This window comes from Scyliorhinus torazame, chromosome 15 (assembly GCF_047496885.1).
Source record: "Scyliorhinus torazame isolate Kashiwa2021f chromosome 15, sScyTor2.1, whole genome shotgun sequence".
Taxonomy (NCBI): domain Eukaryota; kingdom Metazoa; phylum Chordata; class Chondrichthyes; order Carcharhiniformes; family Scyliorhinidae; genus Scyliorhinus; species Scyliorhinus torazame.
The window spans coordinates 11292274-11319062 of record NC_092721.1 but is presented as its reverse complement, the minus strand read 5'-3'; the positions used below and the strand labels follow the sequence as shown (position 1 = coordinate 11319062).

General features: G+C 48.4%; 1 protein-coding gene across 15 annotated transcripts in view; it reads right to left on the bottom strand.

The window, feature by feature from the left end:
• LOC140391521 (dedicator of cytokinesis protein 9-like) overlaps nucleotides 1–26789 on the bottom strand; it is a 407496-nt gene that overhangs the window by 143375 nt on the left and 237332 nt on the right. For all 15 annotated transcript variants that reach the window (XM_072476084.1, XM_072476085.1, XM_072476095.1 and 12 more), the window contains exons 18-27: nucleotides 25453–25518; nucleotides 24604–24696; nucleotides 23374–23497; nucleotides 19680–19801; nucleotides 18071–18157; nucleotides 14904–14993; nucleotides 10258–10373; nucleotides 9145–9211; nucleotides 6867–6992; nucleotides 5110–5181 (exon numbers count right to left, since the gene is read on the bottom strand). In XM_072476084.1, coding sequence (XP_072332185.1) covers nucleotides 5110–5181; nucleotides 6867–6992; nucleotides 9145–9211; nucleotides 10258–10373; nucleotides 14904–14993; nucleotides 18071–18157; nucleotides 19680–19801; nucleotides 23374–23497; nucleotides 24604–24696; nucleotides 25453–25518 — 963 coding nt within the window. The remainder of the gene's footprint in view (nucleotides 1–5109; nucleotides 5182–6866; nucleotides 6993–9144; nucleotides 9212–10257; nucleotides 10374–14903; nucleotides 14994–18070; nucleotides 18158–19679; nucleotides 19802–23373; nucleotides 23498–24603; nucleotides 24697–25452; nucleotides 25519–26789) is intronic.

Genomic DNA, 26789 nt, shown 5'->3' with positions numbered 1-26789 from the left:
GAGACTATGTTCCCTGGTTCTAGATAATGCCCCCCCCCCGGGCCCCACCGCCAAAATCCATGGAGAAACATCCTTCCTGCATCTACCCTGTAAGAATGTTGTACTCAATGAGGTCACCTCCCATTCTTCTAAGCTCTAGGGAATAGGCCCAAAGCAATTTTCATGATTTCAGGATTGCCCAGATTTTGTATCATGGCCTGAATGATAAGGGCGTAATGAGCACTCATTGGCAGCAGGTGGAGTCTCCTTGGAGAACGGCCAGCCAATCTAACGGGAAAGTAGAAATTCCAGAAATAGAAGCAGGTGTTGGCCATTTTCACCCCTCAACCCTGCTCTGCCATAATAAGATTGTGGATGACTTGACACTGGCCTTATCTCAACTTTCTTGTCCATCGCTCATAACCCTCACCTCCCTCGTCGATCAGAAATCTGCCCAATTCAGTCTTTAATCTTTTCAATGACGTGCAGCCTCCACTCTGGGGAGAGAATTCCACAGACTAATGGACCCCCCCCAAAAATTGATCCTCACCTCTGTTCCAAAATAGGGGGCGGGATTCTCCCAGCCCCGCGCCAGGCCGGAGAACCCCGCGAACGGGCCATGCCGCCCCGACGCCGGCACCCGATTCTCCGTAGTGGCGCCGGCGTGGTTGGCACGACGCCGGTTGCGGGCCGCTCTACGTGGCCGGGCCGCCGATTCTACGTGGCCGGCTTCTGTGGCGGGGGCCCTTCTTTCCTACGCGCCGGTCCGTGTAGCCCTGCGCCATGTTGCGTCGGGGCCGGCGCGTTGAAGGAGGCCACCACGCATGCGTGCATTGGCGCCACTGCGCATGCGCGGATCCCGCGGTGCACAGTTCGCGCCGGGATCGGCAGCTGGAGCGGTGTGAACTGCTCCAGCGCCCCCTTTAGGGGGCCCCCTGTGCTGGCCCCCTGTAGGGGCCTGAATTAGACGTGGGAGCGGCCCGTTCACGCCGTTGTAAAACGGAATGGCGTTTACGACGGCGTGGTGACTCTGCTGCGGGATGGGAGAATCCCGCCCAGGGAGTCTCCCCTTCAAAACTAATTCCCTAGTTCTAGATACCCCCAGCGGCGTGGGGTGGTTACATTGGGAAATGCCATTGACAAGCGGCAGGAAGGTAGGATCTCGCCGCCAGCGAATGGGGCGTCGCCAACAAACACACGACTGGGGATCCGGAGAATCGCGCCCCTTACGTTTCAATAAGGCCACCTCTCATACTTCTGAACTCCAATAAGTAGGGGCCCAACTTGCTCACCTTTCCTCATGAGGCAACCAACGAACATCAAGTGAAGCACCTTCTGAGGTGTCAACATTGTTGTAATATTGAAAACGTGACAGCCATTTTGTGCACAGCAAGATTCCAAGAACAGCAATGAGATCATGAACAGATAATGTTTTTAGTGATGTTGCATAAGGGATAATTAACAACCAGAACACCACAGTTAACCTTCCTGCTCTTCTTCAAGATAGTGCCAAGGGGTCCTTTCACAACCCTCGCAGCATTCCCTCAGTACTGACCCTCTGACAGTGCAGCACTCCCTCAGTACTGACCCTCTGACAGTGCGGCACTCCCTCAGTACTGACCCTCTGTCAGTGCGGCACTCCCTCAGTACTGACCCTCTGACAGTTTGGCACTCCCTCAGTACTGACCCAAGACAGTGCAGCACTCCCTCAGTACTGACCCTCTGACAGTGCGGCACTCCCTCAGTACTGACCCAAGACAGTGCGGCACTCCCTCAGTACTGAACCTCTGACAGTGCAGCACTCCCTCAGTACTGACCCTCTGTCAGTGCGGCACTCCCTCAGTACTGACCTCTGACAGTGCAGCACTCCCTCAGTACTGACCTCTGACAGTGCAGCACTCCCTCAGTACTGACCCTCTGTCAGTGCGGCACTCCCTCAGTACTGACCCTCTGACACTGCAGCACTCCCTCAGTACTGACCCTCTGACAGTGCAGCACTCCCTCAGTACTGACCCTCTGACAGTGCAGCACTCCCTCAGTGCTGACCCTCTGACAGTGCAGCACTCCCTCAGTACTGACCCTCTGACAGTGCAGCACTCCCTCAGTACTGACCTCTGACAGTGCAGCACTCCCTCAGTACTGACCCTCTGACAGTGCGGCACTCCCTCAGTACTGACCCTCTAACAGTGCGGCTCTCCCTCAGTACTGAACCTCTGACAGTGCGGCACTCCCTCAGTACTGACCCTCTGACAGTGCGGCACTCCCTCAGTACTGACCCTCTGACAGTGCGGCTCTCCCTCAGTACTGACCCTCTGACAGTGCAGCACTCCCTCAGTACTGACCCTCTGACAGTGCGGCACTCCCTCAGTACTGACCCTCTGACAGTGCGGCACTCCCTCAGTACTGACCCTCTGACAGTGCGGCACTCCCTCAGTACTGACCCTCAGACAGTGCAGCACTCCCTCAGTACTGAACCTCTGACAGTGCGGCACTCCCTCAGTACTGACCCTCTGACAGTGCGGCTCTCCCTCAGTACTGAACCTCTGACAGTGCGGCTCTCCCTCAGTACTGAACCTCTGACAGTGCGGCACTCCCTCAGCACTGACCCTCTGACAGTGCGGCCCTCCCTCAGTACTGACCCTCTGACAGTGCAGCACTCCCTCAGCACTGACCCTCTGACAGTGCGGCTCTCCCTCAGTACTGACCCTCTGACAGTGCGGCACTCCCTCAGTACTGACCCTCAGACAGTGCAGCACTCCCTCAGTACTGAACCTCTGACAGTGCGGCACTCCCTCAGTACTGACCCTCTGACAGTGCAGCACTCCCTCAGTACTGACCCTCTGACAGTGCGGCACTCCCTCAGTACTGACCCTGTGACAGTGCAGCCCTCCCTCAGTACTGACCCTCTGACAGTGCGGCACTCCCTCAGTACTGACCCTCTGACAGTGCGGCACTCCCTCAGTACTGACCCTCTGACAGTGCAGCACTCCCTCAGTACTGACCCTCTGACAGTGCAGCACTCCCTCAGTACTGACCCTCTGACAGTGCAGCACTCCCTCAGTACTGACCCTCCGACAATGCAGCACTCCCTCAGTACTGACCCTCTGACAGTGCGGCACTCCCTCAGTACAGACCCTCTGACAGTGCGGCACTCACTCAGTACTGACCCTCTGACAGTGCAGCACTCCCTCAGTACTGACCCTGTGACAGTGCAGCCCTCCCTCAGTACTGACCCTCTGACAGTGCGGCGCTCCCTCAGTACTGACCCTCTGACAGTGCGGCACTCCCTCAGTACTGACCCTGTGACAGTGCAGCCCTCCCTCAGTACTGACCCTCTGACAGTGCGGCGCTCCCTCAGTACTGACCCTCTGACAGTGCGGCACTCACTCAGTACTGACCCTCTGACAGTGCAGCACTCCCTCAGTACTGACCCTGTGACAGTGCAGCCCTCCCTCAGTACTGACCCTCTGACAGTGCGGCGCTCCCTCAGTACTGACCCTCTGACAGTGCGGCACTCCCTCAGTACTGACCCTCTGACAGTGCGGCGCTCCCTCAGTACTGACCCTCTGACAGTGCGGCGCTCCCTCAGTACTGACTCTCTGACAGTGCGGCACTCCCTCAGTGCTGACCCTCTGACAGTGCGGCGCTCCCTCAGTACTGACTCTCTGACAGTGCGGCACTCCCTCAGTACTGACCCTCTGACAGTGCGGCACTCCCTCAGTACTGACCCTCTGACAGTGCGGCACTCCCTCAGTACTGACCCTCTGACAGTGCAGCACTCCCTCAGTACTGACCCTCTGACAGTGCAGCACTCCCTCAGTACTGACCCTCTGACAGTGCAGCACTCCCTCAGTACTGACCCTCTGACAGTGCGGCGCTCCCTCAGTACTGACTCTCTGAAAGTGCAGCACTCCCTCAGTACTGACCCTCTGACAGTACAGCACTCCCTCAGTACTGACCCTCTGACAGTGCGGCGCTCCCTCAGTACTGACTCTCTGACAGTGCAGCACTCCCTCAGTACTGACCCTCTGACAGTGCAGCACTCCCTCAGTACTGACCCTCTGACAGTGCAGCACTCCCTCAGTACTGACCCTCTGACAGTGCAGCACTCCCTCAGTACTGACCCTCTGACAGTGCGGCGCTCCCTCAGTACTGACTCTCTGAAAGTGCAGCACTCCCTCAGTACTGACCCTCTGACAGTACAGCACTCCCTCAGTACTGACCCTCTGACAGAGCGGCACTCCCTCAGTACTGACCCTCTGACAGTGCAGCACTCCCTCAGTACTGACCCTCTGACAGTGCGGCACTCCCTCAGTACTGACCCTCTGACAGTGCGGCACTCACTCAGTACTGACCCTCTGACAGTGCAGCACTGCCTCAGTACTGACCCTCTGACAGTGCAGCACTCCCTCAGTACTGACCCTCTGACAGTGCGGCACTCCCTCAGTACTGACCCTCTGACAGTGCGGCACTCACTCAGTACTGACCCTCTGACAGTGCAGCACTGCCTCAGTACTGACCCTCTGACAGTGCAGCACTCCCTCAGTACTGACCCTCTGACAGTGCGGCACTCCCTCAGTACTCGGCTGCCCGTGTCCGCCTGGATGTTGTGCTGAGCTCTCTGGAGTGAGACTTGAACCCACAACCGTCCGAATCTGGGTGTTTCAGTGTTTATATTTCCTATTCCTTCATCTGGGGTTTTAAACCACTTCACTCATTCCTACCCAATGTCATTCGCGACTCCTCCCAGAGCAGGAGTAATGTGAAACACTGCAATAATTCACATTCTGGCTATGCAATGGCAGACAGCTGGACAAAAACAAAATACAAAACAGATGTGAAGTTGCTTGGATACTTGGATTCATTCGTTAAACAACCAACAGCGCGTTCAAACACCAGATTAAGGGCAAGAGTTGAAAATGATTAACACAGTTTAATAGCTCAGAAACATCTAATTAGATGGATATGTCGGTGAAAATTAACCAAACAAAAACCCACAATTGATACAACATACAGGACAGTAATAGGCCATCCAGCCAACTGACCTACGCTGATATTCTCATCCGTGTGGGCCTCCTCCCCCCCTGCAGAAATCCTCCTACACATCGGTAACGGACATGAGGGACTTACCTTCAGTTTGCCGGTTTCGATAAGGTGCTGAGCCATTGACTTGATCAATGCCTCCAGGAAAAACCAGGAATACTGAAAAGAAACAAAAGCTGTAAGTATAAAGAACGGAATTTTGAAATCTCAGTTGTCACAAGATGATGCTATGAAACCTCTATGATGCATTATGTACAGGTAAGAAGACACTTGAATTGATCGAAAATCTCCTGTCTACGAACATTCGCTGTTGTAATGACGATGACAGCACTTCAAAATCAACAATTAACACGGGCAATCCCAGTACCATCGCTTAAATTCGACGCCTGTGCAGTCGTGGCCTGGGACCTTCCTGCCCCTCAGTGGCGGAGAGCAGATCGACAGTGGCTGGCGGGAGGACCTTCTGGTCTCGCCGCTGTCAACGGTGTTTCCTGTTGAACGAAGCCCTTGCTGCCGCCAAGTCCGCAGCCGAGGTGCACTGTCGCCAGGACTGCAATGGATCCGCCAGCGAGAATGCCCAGAACATACCACCCATTATCTGCTATGTTCATAGCCTTTTAAATTCCTTCATGGGATGCGGGCGTCGCTGGGCTGGACCTGTATTTGTTGCCCGTCCCGAATTGTCCCTTGAACTGAGTGTCTCACTCGGTCATTTCAGAGTCAACCACATTGCTGTGGGTCTGGAGTCACCTGTAGGCCAGACCGGTTAAGGACGGCCGATTTCCTTCTCTAACTAGTTTTATGGTCATCGTTACTGATATTCCGGATTACTACTTAAATTTAAATTACACCAGATGCCGTGGTGCGATTTGAACCCATGTCCCAGAGTATTAACACCTGGCCCTCTCGATTACTAGGGACCACTACCACAACACCCATCTACTCTCCCATACTTCAGCGTGACTGCCACTGCCTGTTCATTATGTTGAATTTACAGCACAGAAACAGGCCATTCGGCCCAACTGGTCCATGCTGGCGTTTACGCCGCACACGATCCTCCTCCCACTCCCTGGTCATCTCCCCACATCAGTACATCCGTCTATTCCTTTCTCCCTCATGTGTTTATCCAGCTTCCCCTTAAATGTTTCGATATCATTCACCTCAACCACTCCCTGTGGGAGTGAGGTCCACATTCTCGCCCTCTCTGGGTGAAAAAAAACATTTGTCTTAAAACCTTACTGGATTTATGAATTACTTAATAAATGGTGTGCAGGTACTGCAAATAGACTCTGGGATCAATTTGCGCCCAAATACTCGCAATATTTCAGATGGGTAATAAAATCAGGAAATTAGTATCTCGGAACTAAAGTTCCAAATAATAATTACATGGAATTTTTCAGCACAGGGAGGGACCGTTCGACTAATCGAGTCTGTGTCGGCTGTAATGATCCACATGAGCTTCCTCAACTCACTCTTCTTACTGTGCTCACCCCAGTCCAACACCGGCATCTCCACATCATCAACTCACTCTGTTAGCAAACAATTCAATAGCAGCGCAAAGTGCGAATTTAAATATGGGAGCTCAAAGCGGCCCCCATTTTAGAGCGTGATACAGGAATGGAAATATCGCCGGAACCGGCATGAACAATCTGTCCATGAACCTGTTTCAGTGAGCATTTGTTTGACACAAAAAAGATTTCACAAAACGGCATTGACCCCGAACCCCGATGAAACAGTTATCCGCGGACAGTGAGTACACAGCGCGGCTTGCCAAAGCTGCTTTTGCAGCTGGCTCAGAGGGCTTTTTAAAAAAACAAATTACAAGAAACTTAACTTTAATCTACCTTGAGCAGTTTGTTGCAGGTCAGAAAGTCGGCCGTTGTTCGGAGCAGAACAGTCATGGATTTGGTTAACTCTTCGTGTACCGTCTTGCATTTGGAGGAATTGTAAGGCTCCGTTTTGAAGACGAACTGGGGAAAGTAAACAAAAGTTGGGAGGACGGAAAGGGTTCGATTCCCACCTTGGGTGACCCTGTGGAGTTTGCACTTCCTCCCCGTGTCTGCGTGGGTTTCCTCCGGGTGCTCTGGTTTCTTCCCACTGTCCAAAGATGTGCAGGTTAGGCGGCTTGGACATGCTAAATTGCCCCTTGAGGAGAAGTTACAGGACAGGGATAGGGCCTAAGGTAGGGTGGTCCTTCAAAGGGTTGGTGCAGACTTGATGGGCCAAACTGGCCTCTTTCTGTACTGCAGGGATTCTACGAACTGTTGCTGGGATTTAACATCGACACCCGTCACTAGGTTACACCTATTTTAAATGTGAAAATAAAAAGTACAGGCTGCAATACAATGTTCAGGGTACCATTCCTGAGGGCTGTTTGAAAGGTATCAGCATAACCCACTGATTACTGGATTAAAACGGGACAAGAGCAACAGGAGAAGGTCATTCAGCCCCTCAAGTATAATTCTGCCATTTGATTAGTTCACGTCTGATCTCCCTTGTAATCCCATTTAACTGCTCAAATTCCATAAAATTTAATTCCCTTTCCCAACAGAGATCTATCAACATCGTGATAAAAGCTAATTACTGCCGATGCTGGAATCTGAAACAAGAACAGAAAATGCTGGACCATCTCAGCTGGCCTGACAGCGTCTGTGGAGAGAGAACAGAGCTAACGTTTCAAGTCTGGATAACTCTTTGTAAAAGCTGTCAATCGATCAGTCTGAAATTTTCCATTGACCCTCAGCCCGTAGCAGCTTTTTGGGGAGAGTGTTCCACACCCAAATATCTCAATTAGATCTTCGACATGTGAGGGGATACAAACCTCGTCTGTACAACTGTACACACATTGGTGAACCTGAAAACAGTTTGGTTTAACCTTCGGCTGGTTAAACACCGGGAGTTTGGGCAGCACGGTAGCACAGTGGTTAGCACAGTTGCTTCACAGTGCCAGGTTCGATTCCCAGCTTGGGTCGCTGTCTGTGCGGAGTCTGCACGTTCTCCCCGTGTCTGCGTGGGTTTCCTCCGGGTGCTCCGGTTTCCTCCCACAGTCCAAAGATGTCCAGGTTAGGTGAATTGGCCACGCTAAATTGCCCTTATTGTCCAAAAAGGGTAGGTTCGGTTACGGGGATAGGATGGAGGTGTGGGCTTGGGTGGGGTGCTCTTCCCAAAGGCTGGTGCAGACTCGATGGGCCGAATGGCCTCCTTCTGCACTGTAAATTCTATGATTCTATGAATTGGGGGTCAGAAGCCCAATGCTGGATGAGGACTGGGTCCCTCGATCCTTTGATACAATCTTCAAATGTCAATGCCTTACTTGGGCCAGTGATGTCGAGCTCTGCAAGAGGGCAGGGGCCGCCTGTTGCAGCAGGAGTGCTGAAGGCAGATAGTGGCCATGGCGGTGCCTGCCGCTGCCTTGCACGATAAAGAGGGCCAGAGCCCTCAGCGCTCAGAGAACTGGCTGTGCAGCCAGTCAAACAGACCTGTGCCGGATTTCGTAGGTAACACACCTGGGACACAAAACCTATTCCGGTTTCAACAAAAATCTTTGCAGCTCCTCACATTGAACCCAATCAGGTGTGAGCTGGTGTGCACCAGTCTGTTACAGTTCAGCGATTTCCAATTGGAAAATCATCTCATGGCCCTTAACAAGCTCTTCGAGGAGCTTAATGGCTGTTAACTGGGCTCCCAGTTTCTGTCTTCACCTTTGTTTGAAACCGTCTGGAGATGTTTGAGTCCAGTGATGCCCTCCAAATTGAATACACCCCCCCCCCCCCCCCCCCAGCCCTGCTCAGCCACTCCTGCAACTCAAAATTCAGCCCCATACGCCAATCATTAAGGGTCAATACCGTCTTCCGTTAACGCATCTTCACCTCGACGTGGAACAAGATTCAAAACCCCAAATTGGAAGAGGAACGTAGTTGCGCCAAAGTAACTGACCGTTTAAATTTAGGGTCAAATGATGAGGGCAAAGGTTCAGTGAGTGAATCAGGAATAAGCAAATGCAGCTCCAATTGATTCACAAGATGCAGGGCTCAGTTTGATGCTCCCGGTGTAGTTACATTGACGTTACCATTCCGGCATTCAGATTTCATTACATTGTGGTGATTTCACTATCAGAAGTACCTTTATGTAGGATCTCAGATAGTGTTCCAATCCTTCATGACACTGTGAGACGATATGTACAAGAACTCTAGGAAAGAGAATTTCATGAAATCAAAGATTAGCATGGAAACAGAGATAAAATACAAAGGCAAAATACTGCAAATGCTGGAAACCGAAATAAAAGAGGGAGGTTAACCATCAATCACATTTCTCCCTCCTCAGATGTAAACAACTATGCTTGTGTTCACTATTGTGTGTGTGTGTGTGTGTGTGTGTGTGTGCGCGTGGACCTGTGTGTGCGCGTGTGGGCCTGTGTCTGTGTGCGGGCCTGTGTGCGTGGGCATGCGAGTGAGTGTGTGGCCTGTGTGTATGTGTGCACGTGTGTGGGTCTGTGTGTGTCCATGTGTGGGCCTGTGTGTTTGGGCCTGTATGGGCGAACCTGTGTATGTGGGCCTGTGCGTGCGTGCGTATGGGCCTGTGTATATGGGCCTGTGTGTGTGGGCCTGTATGTGTGCATGCCCTGCCGAGCATTTCCAGCATTTGCTGGCCTCCAGAAGGCCTGTGAATTTGAGATTGCAGCTTTAAGAAAATATCAGTGAGATTGGCAGAAAGCGGGTGATAAAACAAGAATGCGGAAGAGACAATGAACAAGAATATTTGCAAACTCAGTCAAAGAAGGAGAGAGGTTTGTCTGTACATATTCACTAGGATTTGTGCCGCAATTGAGTTAACTGTACAACTAAAAGGATGGAACATTGATGTGCAGTGTCTGCACAGGATTTGATCCCAGGTTCCAGGAATGAAAAATCATTGCTCTTTTTTTGATATTCTGCACTAATCACTTTGAACTCCCACACGATGAATTATGTATCAACAATTGGTCCTTTTGTAGAACCGACCATTTATTATTTGAGGCTGGACAAATAGCAGTTGCTCAAGATAATGTTGTCATGGGTGTTCTTAACCTAAATCTGTAGCTCACTGATAATTCTATTTTTAGCGCTCGTCCCCTGTTGTAAACATTCAAGCAGCAACATTTCAGAAAATAGAGGATTTTTCCCTTTAGAATTCAAGAGATTTTGAGCGTATTGACCCTCAAAATAAATTAACAATACCCAGAAACATTTTATTTACCTTGTAACATTAACAGCGACATCCTCCTGTGTGGCCCTTGCAAGCACACGGAACAATTGGTTCAGGATCGTGGGCAGGAAATTGATCATCACATGGCTTTCCATTGCATGCAGGCTCTGAAAGGAAGGGGAGTTGCAGAATTCCGAGATACAGGAATACAATCCCACCCGACATTAACCTGGAGTCACCAACAGAATATCCCAACTCCCCAAACCACCAGTTTACCCGCTTTCTATCTTGCGTCAAGCACCATTTGAGGGGGGAAATCAAGATGCCAACTCCATGGGACTCTGCAATACTTCTTGGGGCACATTACCCTCATGGATGAAGGTATTAATATGAGGCCCCACCTGCCCTCTCGGGCAGACAATGAAGATCCCACAGCTGTATTCGAACAGCAGAGGAGATTCCACCCCCCCTCCCCCCCCCCCTCCCAGTGTCCTCAACCAACACCTTCAAAAAGATCAAGTGCTTATTGACATCACTGGAATCTTGCTGTGCGCAAATTGGCTGCCAGGCTTCCAACATTATCACATCACTCTTGTCCTCAGAGGTTTTGTCCCGACCCTTTCAAAGGTGCTATCTCAATGCAAGAAGTTACAGGGTGATAGGACTCCGAAACAACATGGCAATGGGATAGAGGTGGGTGGGGGTTACTGGGGAGATTGGATTGCCTTTCCTCCCTTTGGATTGGTCATGCCCAGAGCTCCGCACTTCCAGTTGGCAGTCTGGCTTTGATCACCCATTTGAGGGAATCAAAGCCCTCATTGCCAAACTCTACAATAATGGTGTTCATGCTCACTACCACCCTGAAAGATGAGGATATTCTTCAGAAGGGGCTTCAAATAGACACAAAGACAATCACTAAAACAAGAATACTCTTGTCTTCAACAAAGTGTTTCCAAGATGATACAAACAGCCAGCAACATAAAGGAATCATTTGGAGGACAATGGGGAACAAGCAGAGGGAAATAGGGACTAACTGGATAAAATTATGAATATATATTTGACCTTTCATCAAATAGCTTTTTCAAAGAGCCGGAACAGAATCAATGGGCCAAATGGCCTCCAGTGACGTAAAATTCTACACTATTCTACGGGGCAAGATTCCCTGGTTCCCCCAGTCGCATTTTCTCGACGGCGAGCCTTTCGCTGGGGGAGGGATTCTATACTTCTGCTGCTTGTCAATGGGATTTCCCATTGAAGCCCCCCCACGTTGCCGGGAAACCTGCGGGCGGGGGTGTGCTGCCGCGGGAATAGGGGATCCCAACGGCTGGAGAATTCCGGCCATTGTGTTTGTGAGGATCTGAACAATTGCTCATTTGTAATAACTCCAGATAAAAGTGTAAAAGTAAAACAGAGAAATTTTAACCAAATATTGGTGCAATGCTCCATTTTTAATAAGCTATGCACGCAATGTTGAGCAGACATGAGAAGTTTAAACTAAATGGGAGGAACTGAAGGCGATCAATATCAGTGGAGAAATGGTGTTCGTGAAACTGTTGGCATTGAAGGCTGATAAATCCCCAGGGCCTGATACAGCCCAGAGTGGCTAGAAATAGTGGATGCATTGGCGGTCATCTTCCAGGATTCTATAGACTCTGGAACAGTTACTGCAGATTGGAGGGTCGTGAATGTAACTCCACTATTTAAAAAGGGAGGTCGAGAGAAAGCAGGGAATTACAGACCAGTTAGCCTGACATCAGTAATGGGAAAAATTCTACAATCCATTATCAAAGATTTTTAGAAAACAGTGGCAGGATCGGACAGAGTCAGCATGGATTTATGAAGGGGACATCATGCTTAACAAATCTACTGGAATTCTTTGAGGATGTAACTAGTAGAGTTGATGAGGGGGAGCCAGTGGATGTGGTTTATTTGGATTTTGAGAAGGTCTTTGATAAAGTCCCACATAAGAGATTAGCATGAAAAATTAAAGTGCATGTGATTAGGGGTAGTGTATTGAGATGGATAGAAAACTCGCTTGCAGACAGGAAACAAAGAGTAGGAATTAACGGGTCTTTTTCATATTGGCAGGCAGTGACTAGTGGGGTACCGCAGGGACCGGTGCTAGGACCCCAGCAGTGACTAGTGGGGTACCGCAAGGGTTGGTGCTAGGACCCCTACAGTGACTAGTGGGGTACCGCAGGGGTCGGTGCTAGGACCCTAGTTATTCACAATACATATAAATGATTTAAATAAGGGAAGAAAATGTAAAATCTCCAAATTTGCAGATGACACCAAGTTGGGTGGGAGGGTGAGCTGTGAGGAGGATGCAGAGATCCTTCAGTGTGATTTGGACAGGCTGAGTGAGTGGGCAAATGCATGGCAGATGAAGCAGAATGTGGATAAAAACGAGGTTATCCACTTTGGTAGCAAAAACGAGAAATCGGACTATTATCTGAATGGCGATAAATTAGGAGAGGGGAATGTCCAACGAGACCTGGGTGTCCTCGTACACCAGTCACTGAAGGTAAGCATGCAGGTACAGGACTCGGTAACGAAGGCAAATGGTATGTTGGCCTTCATTGCGAGAGGATTCAAGTACAGGAGCAGCGATATCTTGCTGCAATTATACAGGGTCTCGGCGAGGCCACACCTCGAATATTGTGCGCAGTCTTGGTCTCCTTATCTGAGGAAGGATGTTCTTGCTCTAGAGGGAGTGCGGCGAAGGTTTACCAGACTGATTCCTGGGATGGTGGGACTGACGTATGAGGAGAGATTGAATCAGTTAGGATTGTATTCGCTGGAGTTCAGAAGAATGAAGGGGGATCTCATAGAAACCTATAAAATTCTAACGGGACTGGACAGGTAGATGGAGGAAGGATGTTCCCGATGGTGGGGGTGTCCAGAACCAGGGGTCACAGTTTGAGGATACGGGGTAGGCCATTTCGGACTGAGATGAGGAGAACCTACCCTACTCTACTCCCTGTCCACACACGGCTGCGTGGCAAAATTTGGTTCCAACTCCATCTACAAGTTTGCTGACGATACGACCATAGTGGGTCGGATCTTGAATAACGACGAGTCAGAATACAGGAGGGAGATTGAGAACCTAGTGGAGTGGTGCAGCGACAACAATCTCTCCCTCAATGCCAGCAATATTAAAGAGCTGGTCATTGACTTCAGGAAGCAAAGTACTGTACACACCCCTGTCAGCATCAACGGGGCCGAGGTGGAGATGGTTAGCAGTTTCAAATTCCTAGGGGTGCACATCTCAAAAAATCTGTCCTGGTCCACCCACGTCGACGCTACCACCAAGAAAGTACAACAGCCCCTATACTTCCTCAGGAAACTAAGGAAATTCTGCATGTCCACATTAACCCTTACCAACTTTTACAGATGCACCATAGAAGCATCCTATCAGGCTGCATCACAGCCTGGTATGGCAACTGCTCGGCCCAAGACCGCAAGAAACTTCAGAGAGTCGTGAACACCTCCCAGTCCATCACACGAACCTGACTCCCATCCATTGACTCCATCTACACCTCCCGCTGCCTGGGGAAAGCGGGCAGCATAATCAAAGATCCCTCCCACCCGGCTTACTCACTCTTCCAACTTCTTCCATCGGGCAGGAGATACAGAAGTTTGAGAACACACACAAACAGACTCAAAAACAGCTTCTTCCCCGCTGTTACCAGACTCCTAAATGACCCTTTTATGGACTGACCTCATTAACACTACACCCTGTATGCTTCACCCGATGCCGGTGCTTATGTAGTTACATTGTGTACCTTGTGTTGCCCTATTATGTATTTTCTTTTATTCCCTTTTCTTCCCATGTACTTAATGATCTGTTGAGCTGCTCGCAGAAAGACACTTTTCACTGTACCTCGGTACACGTGACAATAAACAAATCCAACCCAATCCAATTTCTTCACCCAGAGAGCGGTGAGCCTGTGGAATCCGCTACCACAGAAAGCAGTTGAGGCCAAAATATTGTATGTTTTCAAGAAGCAGTTAGATATATCACTTGGGGATAAGGGGGTCAAAGGATATGGGTAAAGGCAGGACGAGGCTACTGAGTTGGATGATGAGCCCTGATCATAATGAATGGCGGAGCTGGTTCGAAGGACTGAATGGCCTCCTCCTGCTCCTATTTTCCATGTTTCCAAAAATGCACAATGATTGGGGATGAGAACTGGCCAGGTGTGCGTAAAGATGTTTCTCTAAACACCTTACCAAGATTAATTAACCATTCTGAGATCACTCATTTTATTTCTATTTGCCAGGCAATGCATGCCTCATACCTCTATTGTGGAGTAAAATTGTGTTCAGTATTTGACAATGCAAGGTCAATGAGCATTACATAGGATTACGTTGGATATCTGGCACAGGAACAAGCCATTCATCCCAGCCAGTCCATTCCGGAGACTCCACCTGAGGCAGCTCCCAACTTTTCTCAAATCAATCCATCACCGTAACCTACTGCTCCCTCATACGCTTGTCTCATTTCCCCTTACTGTAACTGCACCAGGCTTGTCCAATCTTTGCAAAACTGTCATGGTTTTAAACACTGCCATAGGCCATCCCATAGTGTTCTTTCTTCCCACAAGAGAAAAGTGATGTGGCCAGTTAATCCTATCCTGACACACATTGCTGGCTATCATCCTGATCGGACATTGACCTTGAGGAGATGGAGTTACCTTGAGGAATTTGACAAGTTCCGTTCCCGATGCCTGGGCCCCAGAGTCGCACTTTTGACAGTACTGGAAGAAATTGTTTAAATGTTGGTCCTGGAAACAAGACCAAGAAGAAATTAGTACCGTAAATCTTTCCACCAAAGTCATCGTGCATTCAGTCAATTTACCAGATGTTGGGAGAGAATGGACAAAGTCTTTATTTCAAAAACTGCATAATTCCTTACTAAACGCATTATTTTATGGGCGGCACGGTGGCGCAGTGGTTAGCACTGCTGCCTCACCGCACCGAGGACCCGGGTTCGATCCCGGCCCCGGGTCATTGTCCATGTGGAGTTTGCACATTCTCCCTATGTCTGCGTAGGTCTCAAGCCCCAAACCCAAAGATGTGCAGGGTAGGTCGATTGACCATGACAAATTGGCCCTTAATTGGAAATTTCTTTGAAAAAGATGCATTATTTTACAAAAAAGGGAATATTTCTTTTGTGTAGGATCATCAAAGGGATGGAAATTCATGTATCATCCAACTTCTTAATCTGTGTCCTCTCATTAATGTTTTGAGATTTCCAAAAGGCATTTGATAAGGTGCCACACTGAAGGTAAATAGACAGGCTGGGAGTTGGAGGAATATATTAGCATGGATAGAGATTAGTCAACAGATAGAAAGCAGAGAGTGGGCACAGTCAGGGCTAGTTTCATGTTGGCAGGGTGTGAATAGTGGAGTGCCGCAGGGATCAGTCCTGGGGTCTTAGTTATTTACAATTTGCATTGATGACCCAGACGAAGAGACAGAGATTAATTATGTCTAGGTTTGCTGATGATACCAAGCCAGGTGGGAAAGTGAGCTGTGGGGAGGACACAGAGAGGCTGCAAAGAGATATAGAGAGGTTAAGAGAATGGACAACAAGAAGGCAGATGGAGTATAATGTGGGGAAGTGTGAATTTATTCACTTTGGTGGTAACATTAGAAAAGGTGTGAAACTTGTCAGTGTTGATGTTCAAAGAGATTTGGGTGCGCTAGTACAAGAAACATGTGCAGCAAGCAATTGAGAAGGAAAATGGGGTGCTGGCTTTTATTGCAAAGGGATTGGAGAACAGAAGTAAAGAGGTCGTGCCACAATCGTACAGGGTAGGATGACACCTGAAATACTAGGCGCAATCCACCGGCCGCCTCCCACCAGAATTCCTGTCGGCCGTTACACCTCACAATCTGGGTCCTGCCCACAATGGGCGGGACTCAGATTTGCAAAGCTAAAAGAGTTTAGAAGCTCACTTAGCTAGGCTGCCACCAGATCGAACAGCCCCCCGACATCTACCGGCCTCGCCAAGGAGAGCCAAGCCAGGCACCTGTCCCCACAAAGCGCCTGGAACGACCAGAATGGGCTCTGGGATTTGTTTTTCGTTAAATTGCGCCCGCTGTCTCAGTATTAGACTCCATGTTTCAGAAAGGGTAATCTCACGTTGGTGGTGGTACAGTGAAGGTTTCCTAAATTGTTCTCTGAGATGAGGAGTTGTCCTATGATGAAAGATTGAGTAACTTGGGTCTATATTCTCTGGAGTTAGCAGATTGAGAGGCGATCTCATTAAAACCTTCACATTTTAAAGGTGTTTGATAGGGTGGACACAGAGATTGTTTCTGTTGGTCGAGGATTCTAAAGCACAGGGGACACGGTCTCCAGATAAGGAGCGCACAGTGGCACAGTGGTTAGCGCTGCTGCCTCACAGCACCAGGGATCCAGGTTCAATTCCAGCCTCGGGTGACTGTGTGGAGTTTGCACTTCCACAGTCCAAAGACATGCATGTTAGGTGGATTGGCCATGCTAAATCACTCCTTCGTGTCCAAAGATGTGCAGATGGGGTCATGGGGATAGGGTGGGGGAGTGGGTCTAGGAGGGTGTTCTTTCAGTTGGTTGGTGCTAACTCGATGGGCTGGGTGGCCCCCTTCTGCTCTGTAGCAATACTATGGAAGAAATTTCTTCCGCCAAAGAGCAGTCAATCTTTGGAATTCTCTACCCCACAGAAGTTTGTAAATGCTCCAATGTTGATTACATTTAAGGCTGTAATAGACAGATGGGAAGTAGGCGGGAAAGCGGAGTTGAAGCCCAAGATCAGTGATGATTGTATTAAATGGCGGAGCAGGCTTCACAGGCCATGTGGTTCATTCCTTCTCCAACTGCATGCATTCTTGTACCATCAGCAAATGACAACAGTTTTTCTTTGTCTCCCTTATCTCCTCCTCCAGGTATCAGGCCCTACGATGGCGCTGTGACCATGAACTTCTATTGGATTCACCCAGGATTACGCTTGGAAAGGTGCTGCAGTGATTTACCGTTGCACTCTGCAGCATGCCCCAGTGCAGCACGGTAGCATTGTGGATAGCACAATCGCTTCACAGCTCCAGGGTCCCAGGTTCGATTCCGGCTTGGGTCACTGTCTGTGTGGAGTCTGCACATCCTCCCCGTGTGTGCGTGGGCTTCCTCCGGGTGCTCCGGTTTCCTCCCACAGTCCAAAGATGTGCAGGTTAGGTGGATCGGCCATGATCAATTGCCCTTAGTGTCCAAAATTGCCCTTAGTGTTGGGTGGGGTTACTGGGTTACGGGGATAGGGTGGAGGTGTTGACCTTGGGTAGGGTGCTCGTTCCAAGAGCCGGTGCAGACTCGATGGGCCAAATGGCCTCCTTCTGCACTGTAAATTCTATGAATGAATGACCAGGAAACGCTCCCGCCCTTACCGCCTGCCCGTGAGCGTATTGGAATGATTTGCAGGCTGAAAATCAAACTGTTTGGCCATGCTATTAACACACTTCCTCTGGGCCATCAAGTTCTGAACGGGCTTGACCCCAGAGCTTCTGGTCCAGAGGTAGGAACATCACCCACAAGACCCCCATCTACATTATCTAAACCTGTCATAACCTTGTAAAACTCTTATCAAATCCCTCCTGAATATTCTTTTGTTGTGGGAAGAACAACACCAGCTCCTCCAAGCTAACCCTGTGAACCATTCTGGTCAAATCTCCTCCTCAAGGACCCATCACATCCTTCCCAAAGCCATGTGACCAGACCTGGGTACAATACTCTACTTGTGGCCTCCTTCTGACAGTCACAAAATACCTGAATCTCAGGTGGGATATTTTCCAACGGTGTAAAGATCACAAGAAGAACATGATAACTGACCTGAGTATAAACTGTAGATACAAGGTGCGTTGCGACTTTGAAGATATGTTTGGCTCCATCGACCCACTTGACCTCAGGACCAGAGTGCTGCAAAGTGCAATGACAGAATTAATTGTAACCAACCCATAGGGCTGGACTCTATCCTCCTCCGTCAGCAGGTTTGAAGACAGGGGTGGCAGGTAAACTCCAGTGGGCGACCTTCCCACTGCCTACCGAGCTGAGCCCCCAACCTGCCTGAAATTTCTCAAGGGCGGGGCAGATGTTGGACAACCCTCAGACCTCTGGGCCAATTGAGGCCCTTAAGTGGCCAATTTATGAACAATTGAAGGCCTGAACCCACCCTTGCTGGTATTTTATCTGTGCCCCGGGGAGGCCCACGCTCTGCGGGAAGCTCGCCCTCTGCGGGAGGCTCGCCCTCTGCGGGAGGCTCGCCCTCTGCGAGCACCACGCAGCTTTAGCTGTGCAGACAGTTGTCAGGAAGGTGGGGTGGAGCAAGTGGAGCCTCCCTTTGCAGATCCCCTGGACCATCGGAGGCAGCATCCTCCTTCCGCAACCACCCACCCTCATCACCTCTCCCTTTAACACCCCCCCCCCCCTCCTCCCAGCCTCCTGAACCTGTCTCCCCAATGCCTGGTTCAGCTGGCCCCTCAGCGTGGTGGGACCGCGTTCCGTCCCAGTTGTGGCCAACCATTCCTGACTGGCGCTGGTCAGGCTACAGAACATCTGGTCATCCAATTGGCTGGCAGCTCTCTAAGCGGGAGTTCCTCCTGAGATAAGGGCAGAAATCTCGCCCTGAAGCAATTAACATCGCTCCCACGTTAAATTGCTGCTGAGCAACCTCAGGGATCTCTCCCGACTTTTCGGCCGGGATTTGGGTGGGGAGAGTGACTGTAGTGCCCCCTAAAACCCAGCCCACAGAATACCTCTGAGTTGCATTCAAGACTTATATTTTACATCACAATCCTAGTTTGTCACAAATCCATAACATTGCCGACCGTCTGGAAATCCCCTCACCCCGTGTGCCCAAGGGTCTAAAGGTTTGTCTTTGGTCAGGTTTCATGAACCTGCCAGATTGTTAAGATCTAACTGGCCCAGTTATCCTTTTGGGAGGAGTACCAGACGCACCAAACTGTCCAGCCCAGGTGACTGCAGCCCCATACCAGGTCAATATATAGAATATACAGTACAAGCCATTCAGCCCAACTGGTCTGTACTGACATTTACACCCCCCACATGAACCTTCTCCACCCCTCTCACCCCATTAGCGGATTCTTCCCTTTTCTCTGATGTGCGTTCATTCAATTTCCCGCTAAATACATCGATCTGTTCATCTCAGTTATCCACACATTCAAACACTCTTCTGGGCAAAGAAATTGCTCCTAAATTATTTTACAAAATCCCCTTTATCACACAGGGAGCAGTGCAGAAAGAGATTATTGTACATTTTATATATTAAATAGGGAGCTATAAACAGATGCAGATGACATTAGGCAATGCTGTAACTTGGCACTGGACACCAATAACTCGGAGCAAGAATGCAGGTTGACTGTGGAATCGAACCAACTCATTAGTCATTCAAGTGGTGGCCAAAGTGAGTCACGGAGTTTACCTTTCCCATTCCCAGCTCCTGGTAACTGAGATAGCCCAAGGGAAGGTTAGCCGAAACTGGTATCTGATTCTCGCTGGTTACAACCCGACCATCTTTCAGCAGCGGAAGCCAGGCATAGCCGACTAGGAGCAAAGGAAACCAGGCTGTTAAAACCATTTGTTTCAGAGGTTACTCCAGAGTTTGGCAAGACAGCACTGACAGACAGGAACTTCACATCAATTACACAGCGTCTGGGAGAAATCACCCACAGTGCTGAGATCAGTCAGATTGCAATAGAATGGAATATTTTATTACATTTTTTTAAAAATTAGACATTTTTAGAGGGGGGGGGGGGGGGGAGAGAAAACAATACATCTGGAAACAAAGACATTGTACATAACTCCTAAATATATAGATTACTGCCAAGAAAATGACCATTAAAGTTTACATTTAAACCACGGGGGATACAGGACAGAGTCGTCTCCAGTACCTGGGTGGGAGAGGGGAAGGTATCAGATATTTACCAGGAACATTTGGAATCGGGGGAATCTCTGGTGGAGAAGCCTAAGGGAAAGTGGGAGGACGAGCTGGGGGGCGGGGGGGAAAGAGGTAGAGGCGGGTCTGTGGGCGGATCCCCAAGCAGGGTTAACACATCCTCATCATATGCCAGGCTTAGCCTGATACAATTCAAGGTAGTCCACCGGGCAGACATGACGGTGGCCCGGATGAGCAAGTTTTTTGGGGTAGAGGACAGGTGTGTGAGGTGCGCGGGAAGCCCAGCAAATCATTTCCACATGTTTTGGGCATGCCCGAAGCTTAGAGGATTTTGGCAGGATTTCGCTAAGGCAATGTCCACGGTACTCAAAACACGGGTGGTGCCGAGTCCGGAGGTAGCGATCTTTGGAGTGTCGGAAGAGCCGGGAGTTCAGGGGGCGAAAGAGGCCGACGTCTTGGCCTTTGTCTCCCTGGTAGCCCGGAGACAGATCTTGTTAATGTGGAGGGACTCGAAGCCCCCGAGTGCAGAGACCTGGGTTAGTGACATGGCTGGGTTTCTCAGTCTCGAGAAAATAAAGTTCACCTTAAGAGGGTCAATGGTTGGGTTCACCCGGAGGGGGAGGCGGGGGTTGCAGGGCAGACTGTTGTTTTATTGTTGGGGGATGCGAAGATTGGGATGGGGTGGAAGTGTTTATTGTACCATGTTTATGTCGCTGTTATTGTTATTATTATAAAAACTTGCAAATACCCGAATAAAAATATATATTTTTTAAGTTTACATTTAAAGATATTATAGAAACTGAGGGCAGTACGGTGGTGCAGTGGTTAGCACTGCTGCCTCACGGCGCCGAGATTCCTGGTTCGATCCTGACCCCGGGTCGATGTCCGTGTGGAGTTTGCACATTCTCCCCGTGTCTGCGTGGGTTTCACCCCCACAACCCAAAGATGTGCAGGTTAGGTGGATTGGCTACACTAAAGTGCCCCGTAATTGGGAAAAAAAGAATTGGATATTCTAAATTTATACGAAAAAAGCAAATCAAAATTCTAGAAACTAAGTAAATACTGAAATGTTTAAGTCATCAATTGAGGAACATTAAAATTATCCTTTGAATATTAGTATTTTTCCAGCTCCAGTTTGTAGAATTGATTCTGGTTGATAACAGAATAAGGCTCCATTTAACTCACAAATAGAACATTGTAGGTTCTGGGAAACTGAAATAAAAACAGGAAATGCTGAAAATATGCAACAGGTCTGACAGCATCTGTGGAGAGAAAGAGAGTTAATGCTTCAAGTTGATGACCTTCCAAAAGCACTGATACTTTCTCCACAGATGCTGCCTGACCTGCTGAGTATTTCTTTTTTTTTTTAAATATAAATTTAGAGTACTCAATTCATTTTTTCCAAGGGGCACTTTAGCCTGGCCAATCCACGTACTCTGCACATCTTTGCGTTGTGGGGGTTGAGAACCACGCAGACACAGGGAGAATGTGAAAACTCCACACGGACAGTGACCCGGGGCCGGGATCGAACCTGGGACCTCGGCGCCATGAGGCGGCAGTGCTAACCACTGTGCCACCATGCTGCCCCCTGCTGAGTATTTCTGACATCTTCTCTTTATCTCTCACTCTGACTAGATTCTGTCAGTTTTTTAAAACTATTGGTTGAAACTACGGTTGTATATCATTGAAGAAAGAGAAACAGCTGTGTATTTGGAACTGTTAGATGCCTGTGAGCATCACATGAAGCCTAGGAATTGCAACAGGAGTGGCGTGAAACTGGACGGCGCTATTAGTTTAAGTAGCATGGGGAAATTGGCACAAGCTGGTTAAGGCAGTGCAGTACAGAGGGGATGTTGCACTGTATCTGTGTGCTGTCTGCTGGGATGTTAAAACCACACTCTCTTCTGCTCTCTCAGACAAATGTAAAATATCCCATGGCCACGGTTTCGAAGATGAGCAGGAGCGTTCTCCCAGGTGCCCAGGCTAATATTTATCTTCTGTTAATCTGCGTCAAAAATGTTCAATGCCACAAATGCTGGAAATTGGAAATAAAGACTGAAGAGAGAGAGAGAGAGAGAGGAGAGACAGAGAGAGAACGAGAGAGAGACAAGGAGAGACAGAGAGAGAGAGAGAGAGAAAGAGAGAGAGAGAGCGAGTGAGAGAGAAAGAGAGAGAGAGATAGAGAGGGATAGAGAGAGAGAGAGACTTCATTTTTTATTTTTTTTAAGGTTCAATTCAGTCGAATTGGCACAAAAGTTAGTAAACTGTTAAGTGCAATTTGTCTTCAGCGCAACTGGAGTTTCTGCCCCAGTGTTAAAAACTGACAGCTAGAAGCAGGCCCCTTAACACTGGCCACGTCTCTCTCTCTCTCTCTCTCTCTCTCTCTCTCTCTCTCCCCCCCCCCCCCCCCCAAAAAAAAAGCGATGTTCAGTGATTTCAAATCAGGCTATTTATTAAGAGGTGGTGGATTGACACCGGTTAAGAATGCTTACTTTTTTGTTGGAAACCCATTTGTAGAAGAGAGTGGTAGAACCATAATGGCAAAGGAGGAGGCCATTTGGCCCATCGAGTCCATGCCTGTTCCCAGTAGAGCAATCCAATCAGTCCTATTCCCCCGTTCTATCCCAATAATCTTGCAAGTTAATTTCTCTCAATTACCCATCCAATTCCCTTTTGAAATCATACATCTTCAGCGTTCAAAAAGTAAATGAAAACGATTGAGTGCATGTGGATGACAGGAGACTGATATAGGCCTTGGGCTTAATCAAACTTTCCCAAGTTATCCAGTCTTCAAACGTAAAAGTAACATTTCTGCATCACCAATATTCAACGGGTTTGGGCAGACATTTGGCTGGATAGAGTTGGCGGGAAGAAAATATTTTTCAATCAATGCTGGAATGGGGATTGTGCTGAAAGTGGAAACCCTACTTCCCAGCTTCAGGCCCAGCCTGCTCACCATTGCCATCCTTTCCTCCTTTTATTTGAGGGGGAGAAAAATGGATGATTAGGTCAATTATTATTTGTGGGATCTTGCTGTGCACAAATCGTCTGGCAGCGTTTCCGAAATCGCAACAGTGACTGCGCTTCAAGAAGTACTTCATCGGCTGTAAAGCGCTTTGGGACGCCCTGAGGTGGTGAAAGGCGCCACATAAATGTAGAGCTTTCTTCTTGATCATAATGGCATGTGCCCATCTCATTGGTTTTGAAAAAATGAATACACCTTGAGATTCGATGGTTTCCCTCTTCTTGGTGGTGCCTTTGCTCGAGTTGTCACAACTGACGTGATAGAAGGTGAACAACAAGTGGTGCCTCTCGTGTAGTTGGGTCGGCAGCTCCATCTTAATCTGAAACAGACAGAATAGACCTGAACTATGCTGAAAAGAGAGAGAGACATGTCACTGAAGCTTTTTGCCTTGCACTCAATCAGGACAAACTCAAGAATGCCAAATTTCAAATGATCACAACAATTTGTACTACAGCGGATACTGGTGGTTGGCAAGTTTCATAGATTATCATAGAATTTACAGTGCAGAAGGAGGCCATTCGGCCCATCGAGTCTGCACTGGCTCTTGGAAAGAGCACCCTACCCAAGGTCAACACCGCCACCCTATCCCCATAACCCAGTAACCCCACCCAACACTAAGGGCAATTTTGGACACTAAGGGCAATTTATCATGGCCAATCCACCTAACCTGCACATCTTTGGACTGTGGGAGGAAACCGGAGCACCCGGAGGAAACCCACGCACACACGGGGAGGGCGTGCAGACTCCGCACAGACAGTGACCCAAGCTGGAATCGAACCTGGGACCCTGGAGCTGTGAAGCAATTGTGCTAACCACAAGGCTACCGTGCTGCCCGTAAAGAGTTGATTCTTGATTGGCTGTGGGGTTGCCATGGAGAAAGCAATGGAGAACTATAGGCTTCCAAAGCCGCCGGACAATTCAAAAAAGGCAAAAGACTTGAACATATTCCTTTTACTTGCAGAGAACGGGCCCCTGTGAATGAATGTATGTCACTTCTAGCAAGTGTAAATGAGCCACACGACAAACTCAATTGATTATTTCAAATTGGTTGTTAATGTACCTGTTAGCACACTCAGGATTGTTCAGCATGTGCTGCCCAATCACAGAATCACCAGTAGACATTTTGTTTTGCTTGCCGCAAGCGCTAACTGGTTAAGTTCGATCTGTACTCTGCTTAGACTGAACAGCCGACTCTCTAACATCTGCTAACAACTAATGGCCATTCAGAGTCAACTTGCCAGCCAATCAGTAAAATACCTTTGTTTGATATTTGGTACTCTTGCATTTGTCCTGATGAGTACAATACAAAAACCTTCGACAACATGTCTCACTTAACAGACTCGTACTAAAGTCCGACTCCAGGAACTAGCACGATCCATTAAGTGCAAAGCCTAAATACCCACCAACATTTTGCTCCTTCTTTACCTCGTCATAGAACTCTGGATTTTGGTGATGATGTAATACCATTGTGAAAGCATATTTTGTAAAGACAGATCCCCCAGGTCGCCCGTAGATGCACTACAAAAACAAATATCACAGCACGTGAATTAGTACATACGAATAATTTAGCAAAAAAAGTTCCATGATCTGAGACATCTCTGGACTTAATATTCAAGCATGGTCATCAGGAGATTGCCAAAATTACCAAACTTGTTTTGAGCTTCGGATGGACCACACTCGGGGCATTGTGAACAGTTCTGATCTCTACATTGCAAGAGGAACCGGAGAAGGTGCAAACAAGATTCAAAAGGGACTGGAAGGTCACAGTCCTGAGGAAAGGTTGAAAAGGTCGGGGATTTGTCAGATTCCAACAGGGTCTGACAGAGGAGCTGTTTCCATTTGTGCCAGAGACCAGAATTGGTGGCATAAATGTGAGTTAGCCACTAATAAACAGCAGAAGGAATTTAGGAGAAACGTATTGACCAATACGGTGGTGGGAATGCGGAGCTTGCTGCCACATACATTGGTTGAGGCAAATAACCCAGATACATTTGAGGGGAAAACCAGATAAATGATTGAGTGAGAGGTGAATCGTAATAAATGAAGATGGGTTGGGGGAGGCTGGCGTGGAGTATCATAAACTAGCAGAGAGCAATTGGGCCGAGTGGACTGTTTCTGTGCTGTAATATGTTTGCCACATGGGTGACAGCGAACAAAGAAAAATTCAGTGTCACTATATTGCAGTTCAATCATTTTCAAAGCAGAGTCCCTTCAGTCCAAACTAATTGCGCGATTTAGTTTTACATATTCTCGCGATTTAAGTTCCGCACGAACCTTCAGAGGTTGGGAATCTTCTTCATCGCTGTCCCTGAACTCGATGCGGACTGCAATATTCCTCGCCTAAACAAAAACAAAACCTCTTATGTACAGACGGCACAAGCACGAGTCAGCAAGACTAGATTATAACAGGGACTGCCAAACAACATTCTCTCTCCTTAATTAAAGGCCAACGGATAACATTTTCAGCGCCTTGCTGGACATCAAACTATTGGTCTGTCGACTAGAATTGCAACAACCTGCATGAATGCAGCATCTCCAACAGATTATCACATCTCCAGGTGCTTCATGGGAATGGTATGACAACATTTGAAAAGCTTGCTGATGTTTGCTAATTTTACCCTGTGCAGACACAACATTCCACAATCAGAACAAGCCAGATGACTGTCGTGTATGTTTTCCAGCAACGATACGCAACAAAAGCACATGGCTTAAAGTCAGGTTGGTCAAGTCGGTCACACCCTTGACTCTGTGTCAGCTCATAGGTTCAAACCCAGGACTTGAGGCCATCACCAAAGGTGAGAGGTCAATACAACGGTGAGGGGTGCTGCATTGTTGTGATGATCTGTGGAATAAGGCTCCGTCTCACTGTCCAAGTGGATGTGCAATACCTCACGGGTAGAGGAGAAGGCACTGCATCAATACAGGACCTTCCCTTCTATGACATGAATCGTACTTCTAATGCATGAATTTGCTCCTGCAAAAACAACTTCACCAAAATATTTTGGCAAAATAAACTTCAGATTACCCACTCATTGCTTGAAACTGACTCCAGCAAATTACAAGGCAAAAATAGAAGCTGCCCATCAAACATCGAGTAATTTCTGACATTGAAGGAAGCAAGAAATTTGTATTCCTCCATTACCTCTAAATGTATTTTAATAAAAATCGCATTATTATTGATGAGAAAAAGCTGAATAAACAAGACATCATAACGTGCTAAACCTGCCAAGACAGATTTTAATTAGACATCGCCATGTGGGACCACAATAAGGCAACAAACATTATGAAGCACCCTGCAAGTTGCACACAACCTTTCTCCTGAGATAGAGATTTTTCCTTTTCAACTCAGTTAAAAATATAGCACTAAAGAAAAAAATATACTCTTAACAGCAAAGCACTTAGCAAACCATTGCTTCTGAACCATCGATGGAGATGGTGGTGTTGTGCTAACGTCATACCCAGGGGCCCAGGCAGATGCTCTGGGGCCAGGAGTATTAATCCCACCACAGCAGCTGGTGGAATTTGAATTTTTAAAAATTTAAAATTTAGAGGACCCTATTAATTTTTTCCAATTAAGGCGCAATTTAGCGTGGCCAATCCACCTACGCTGC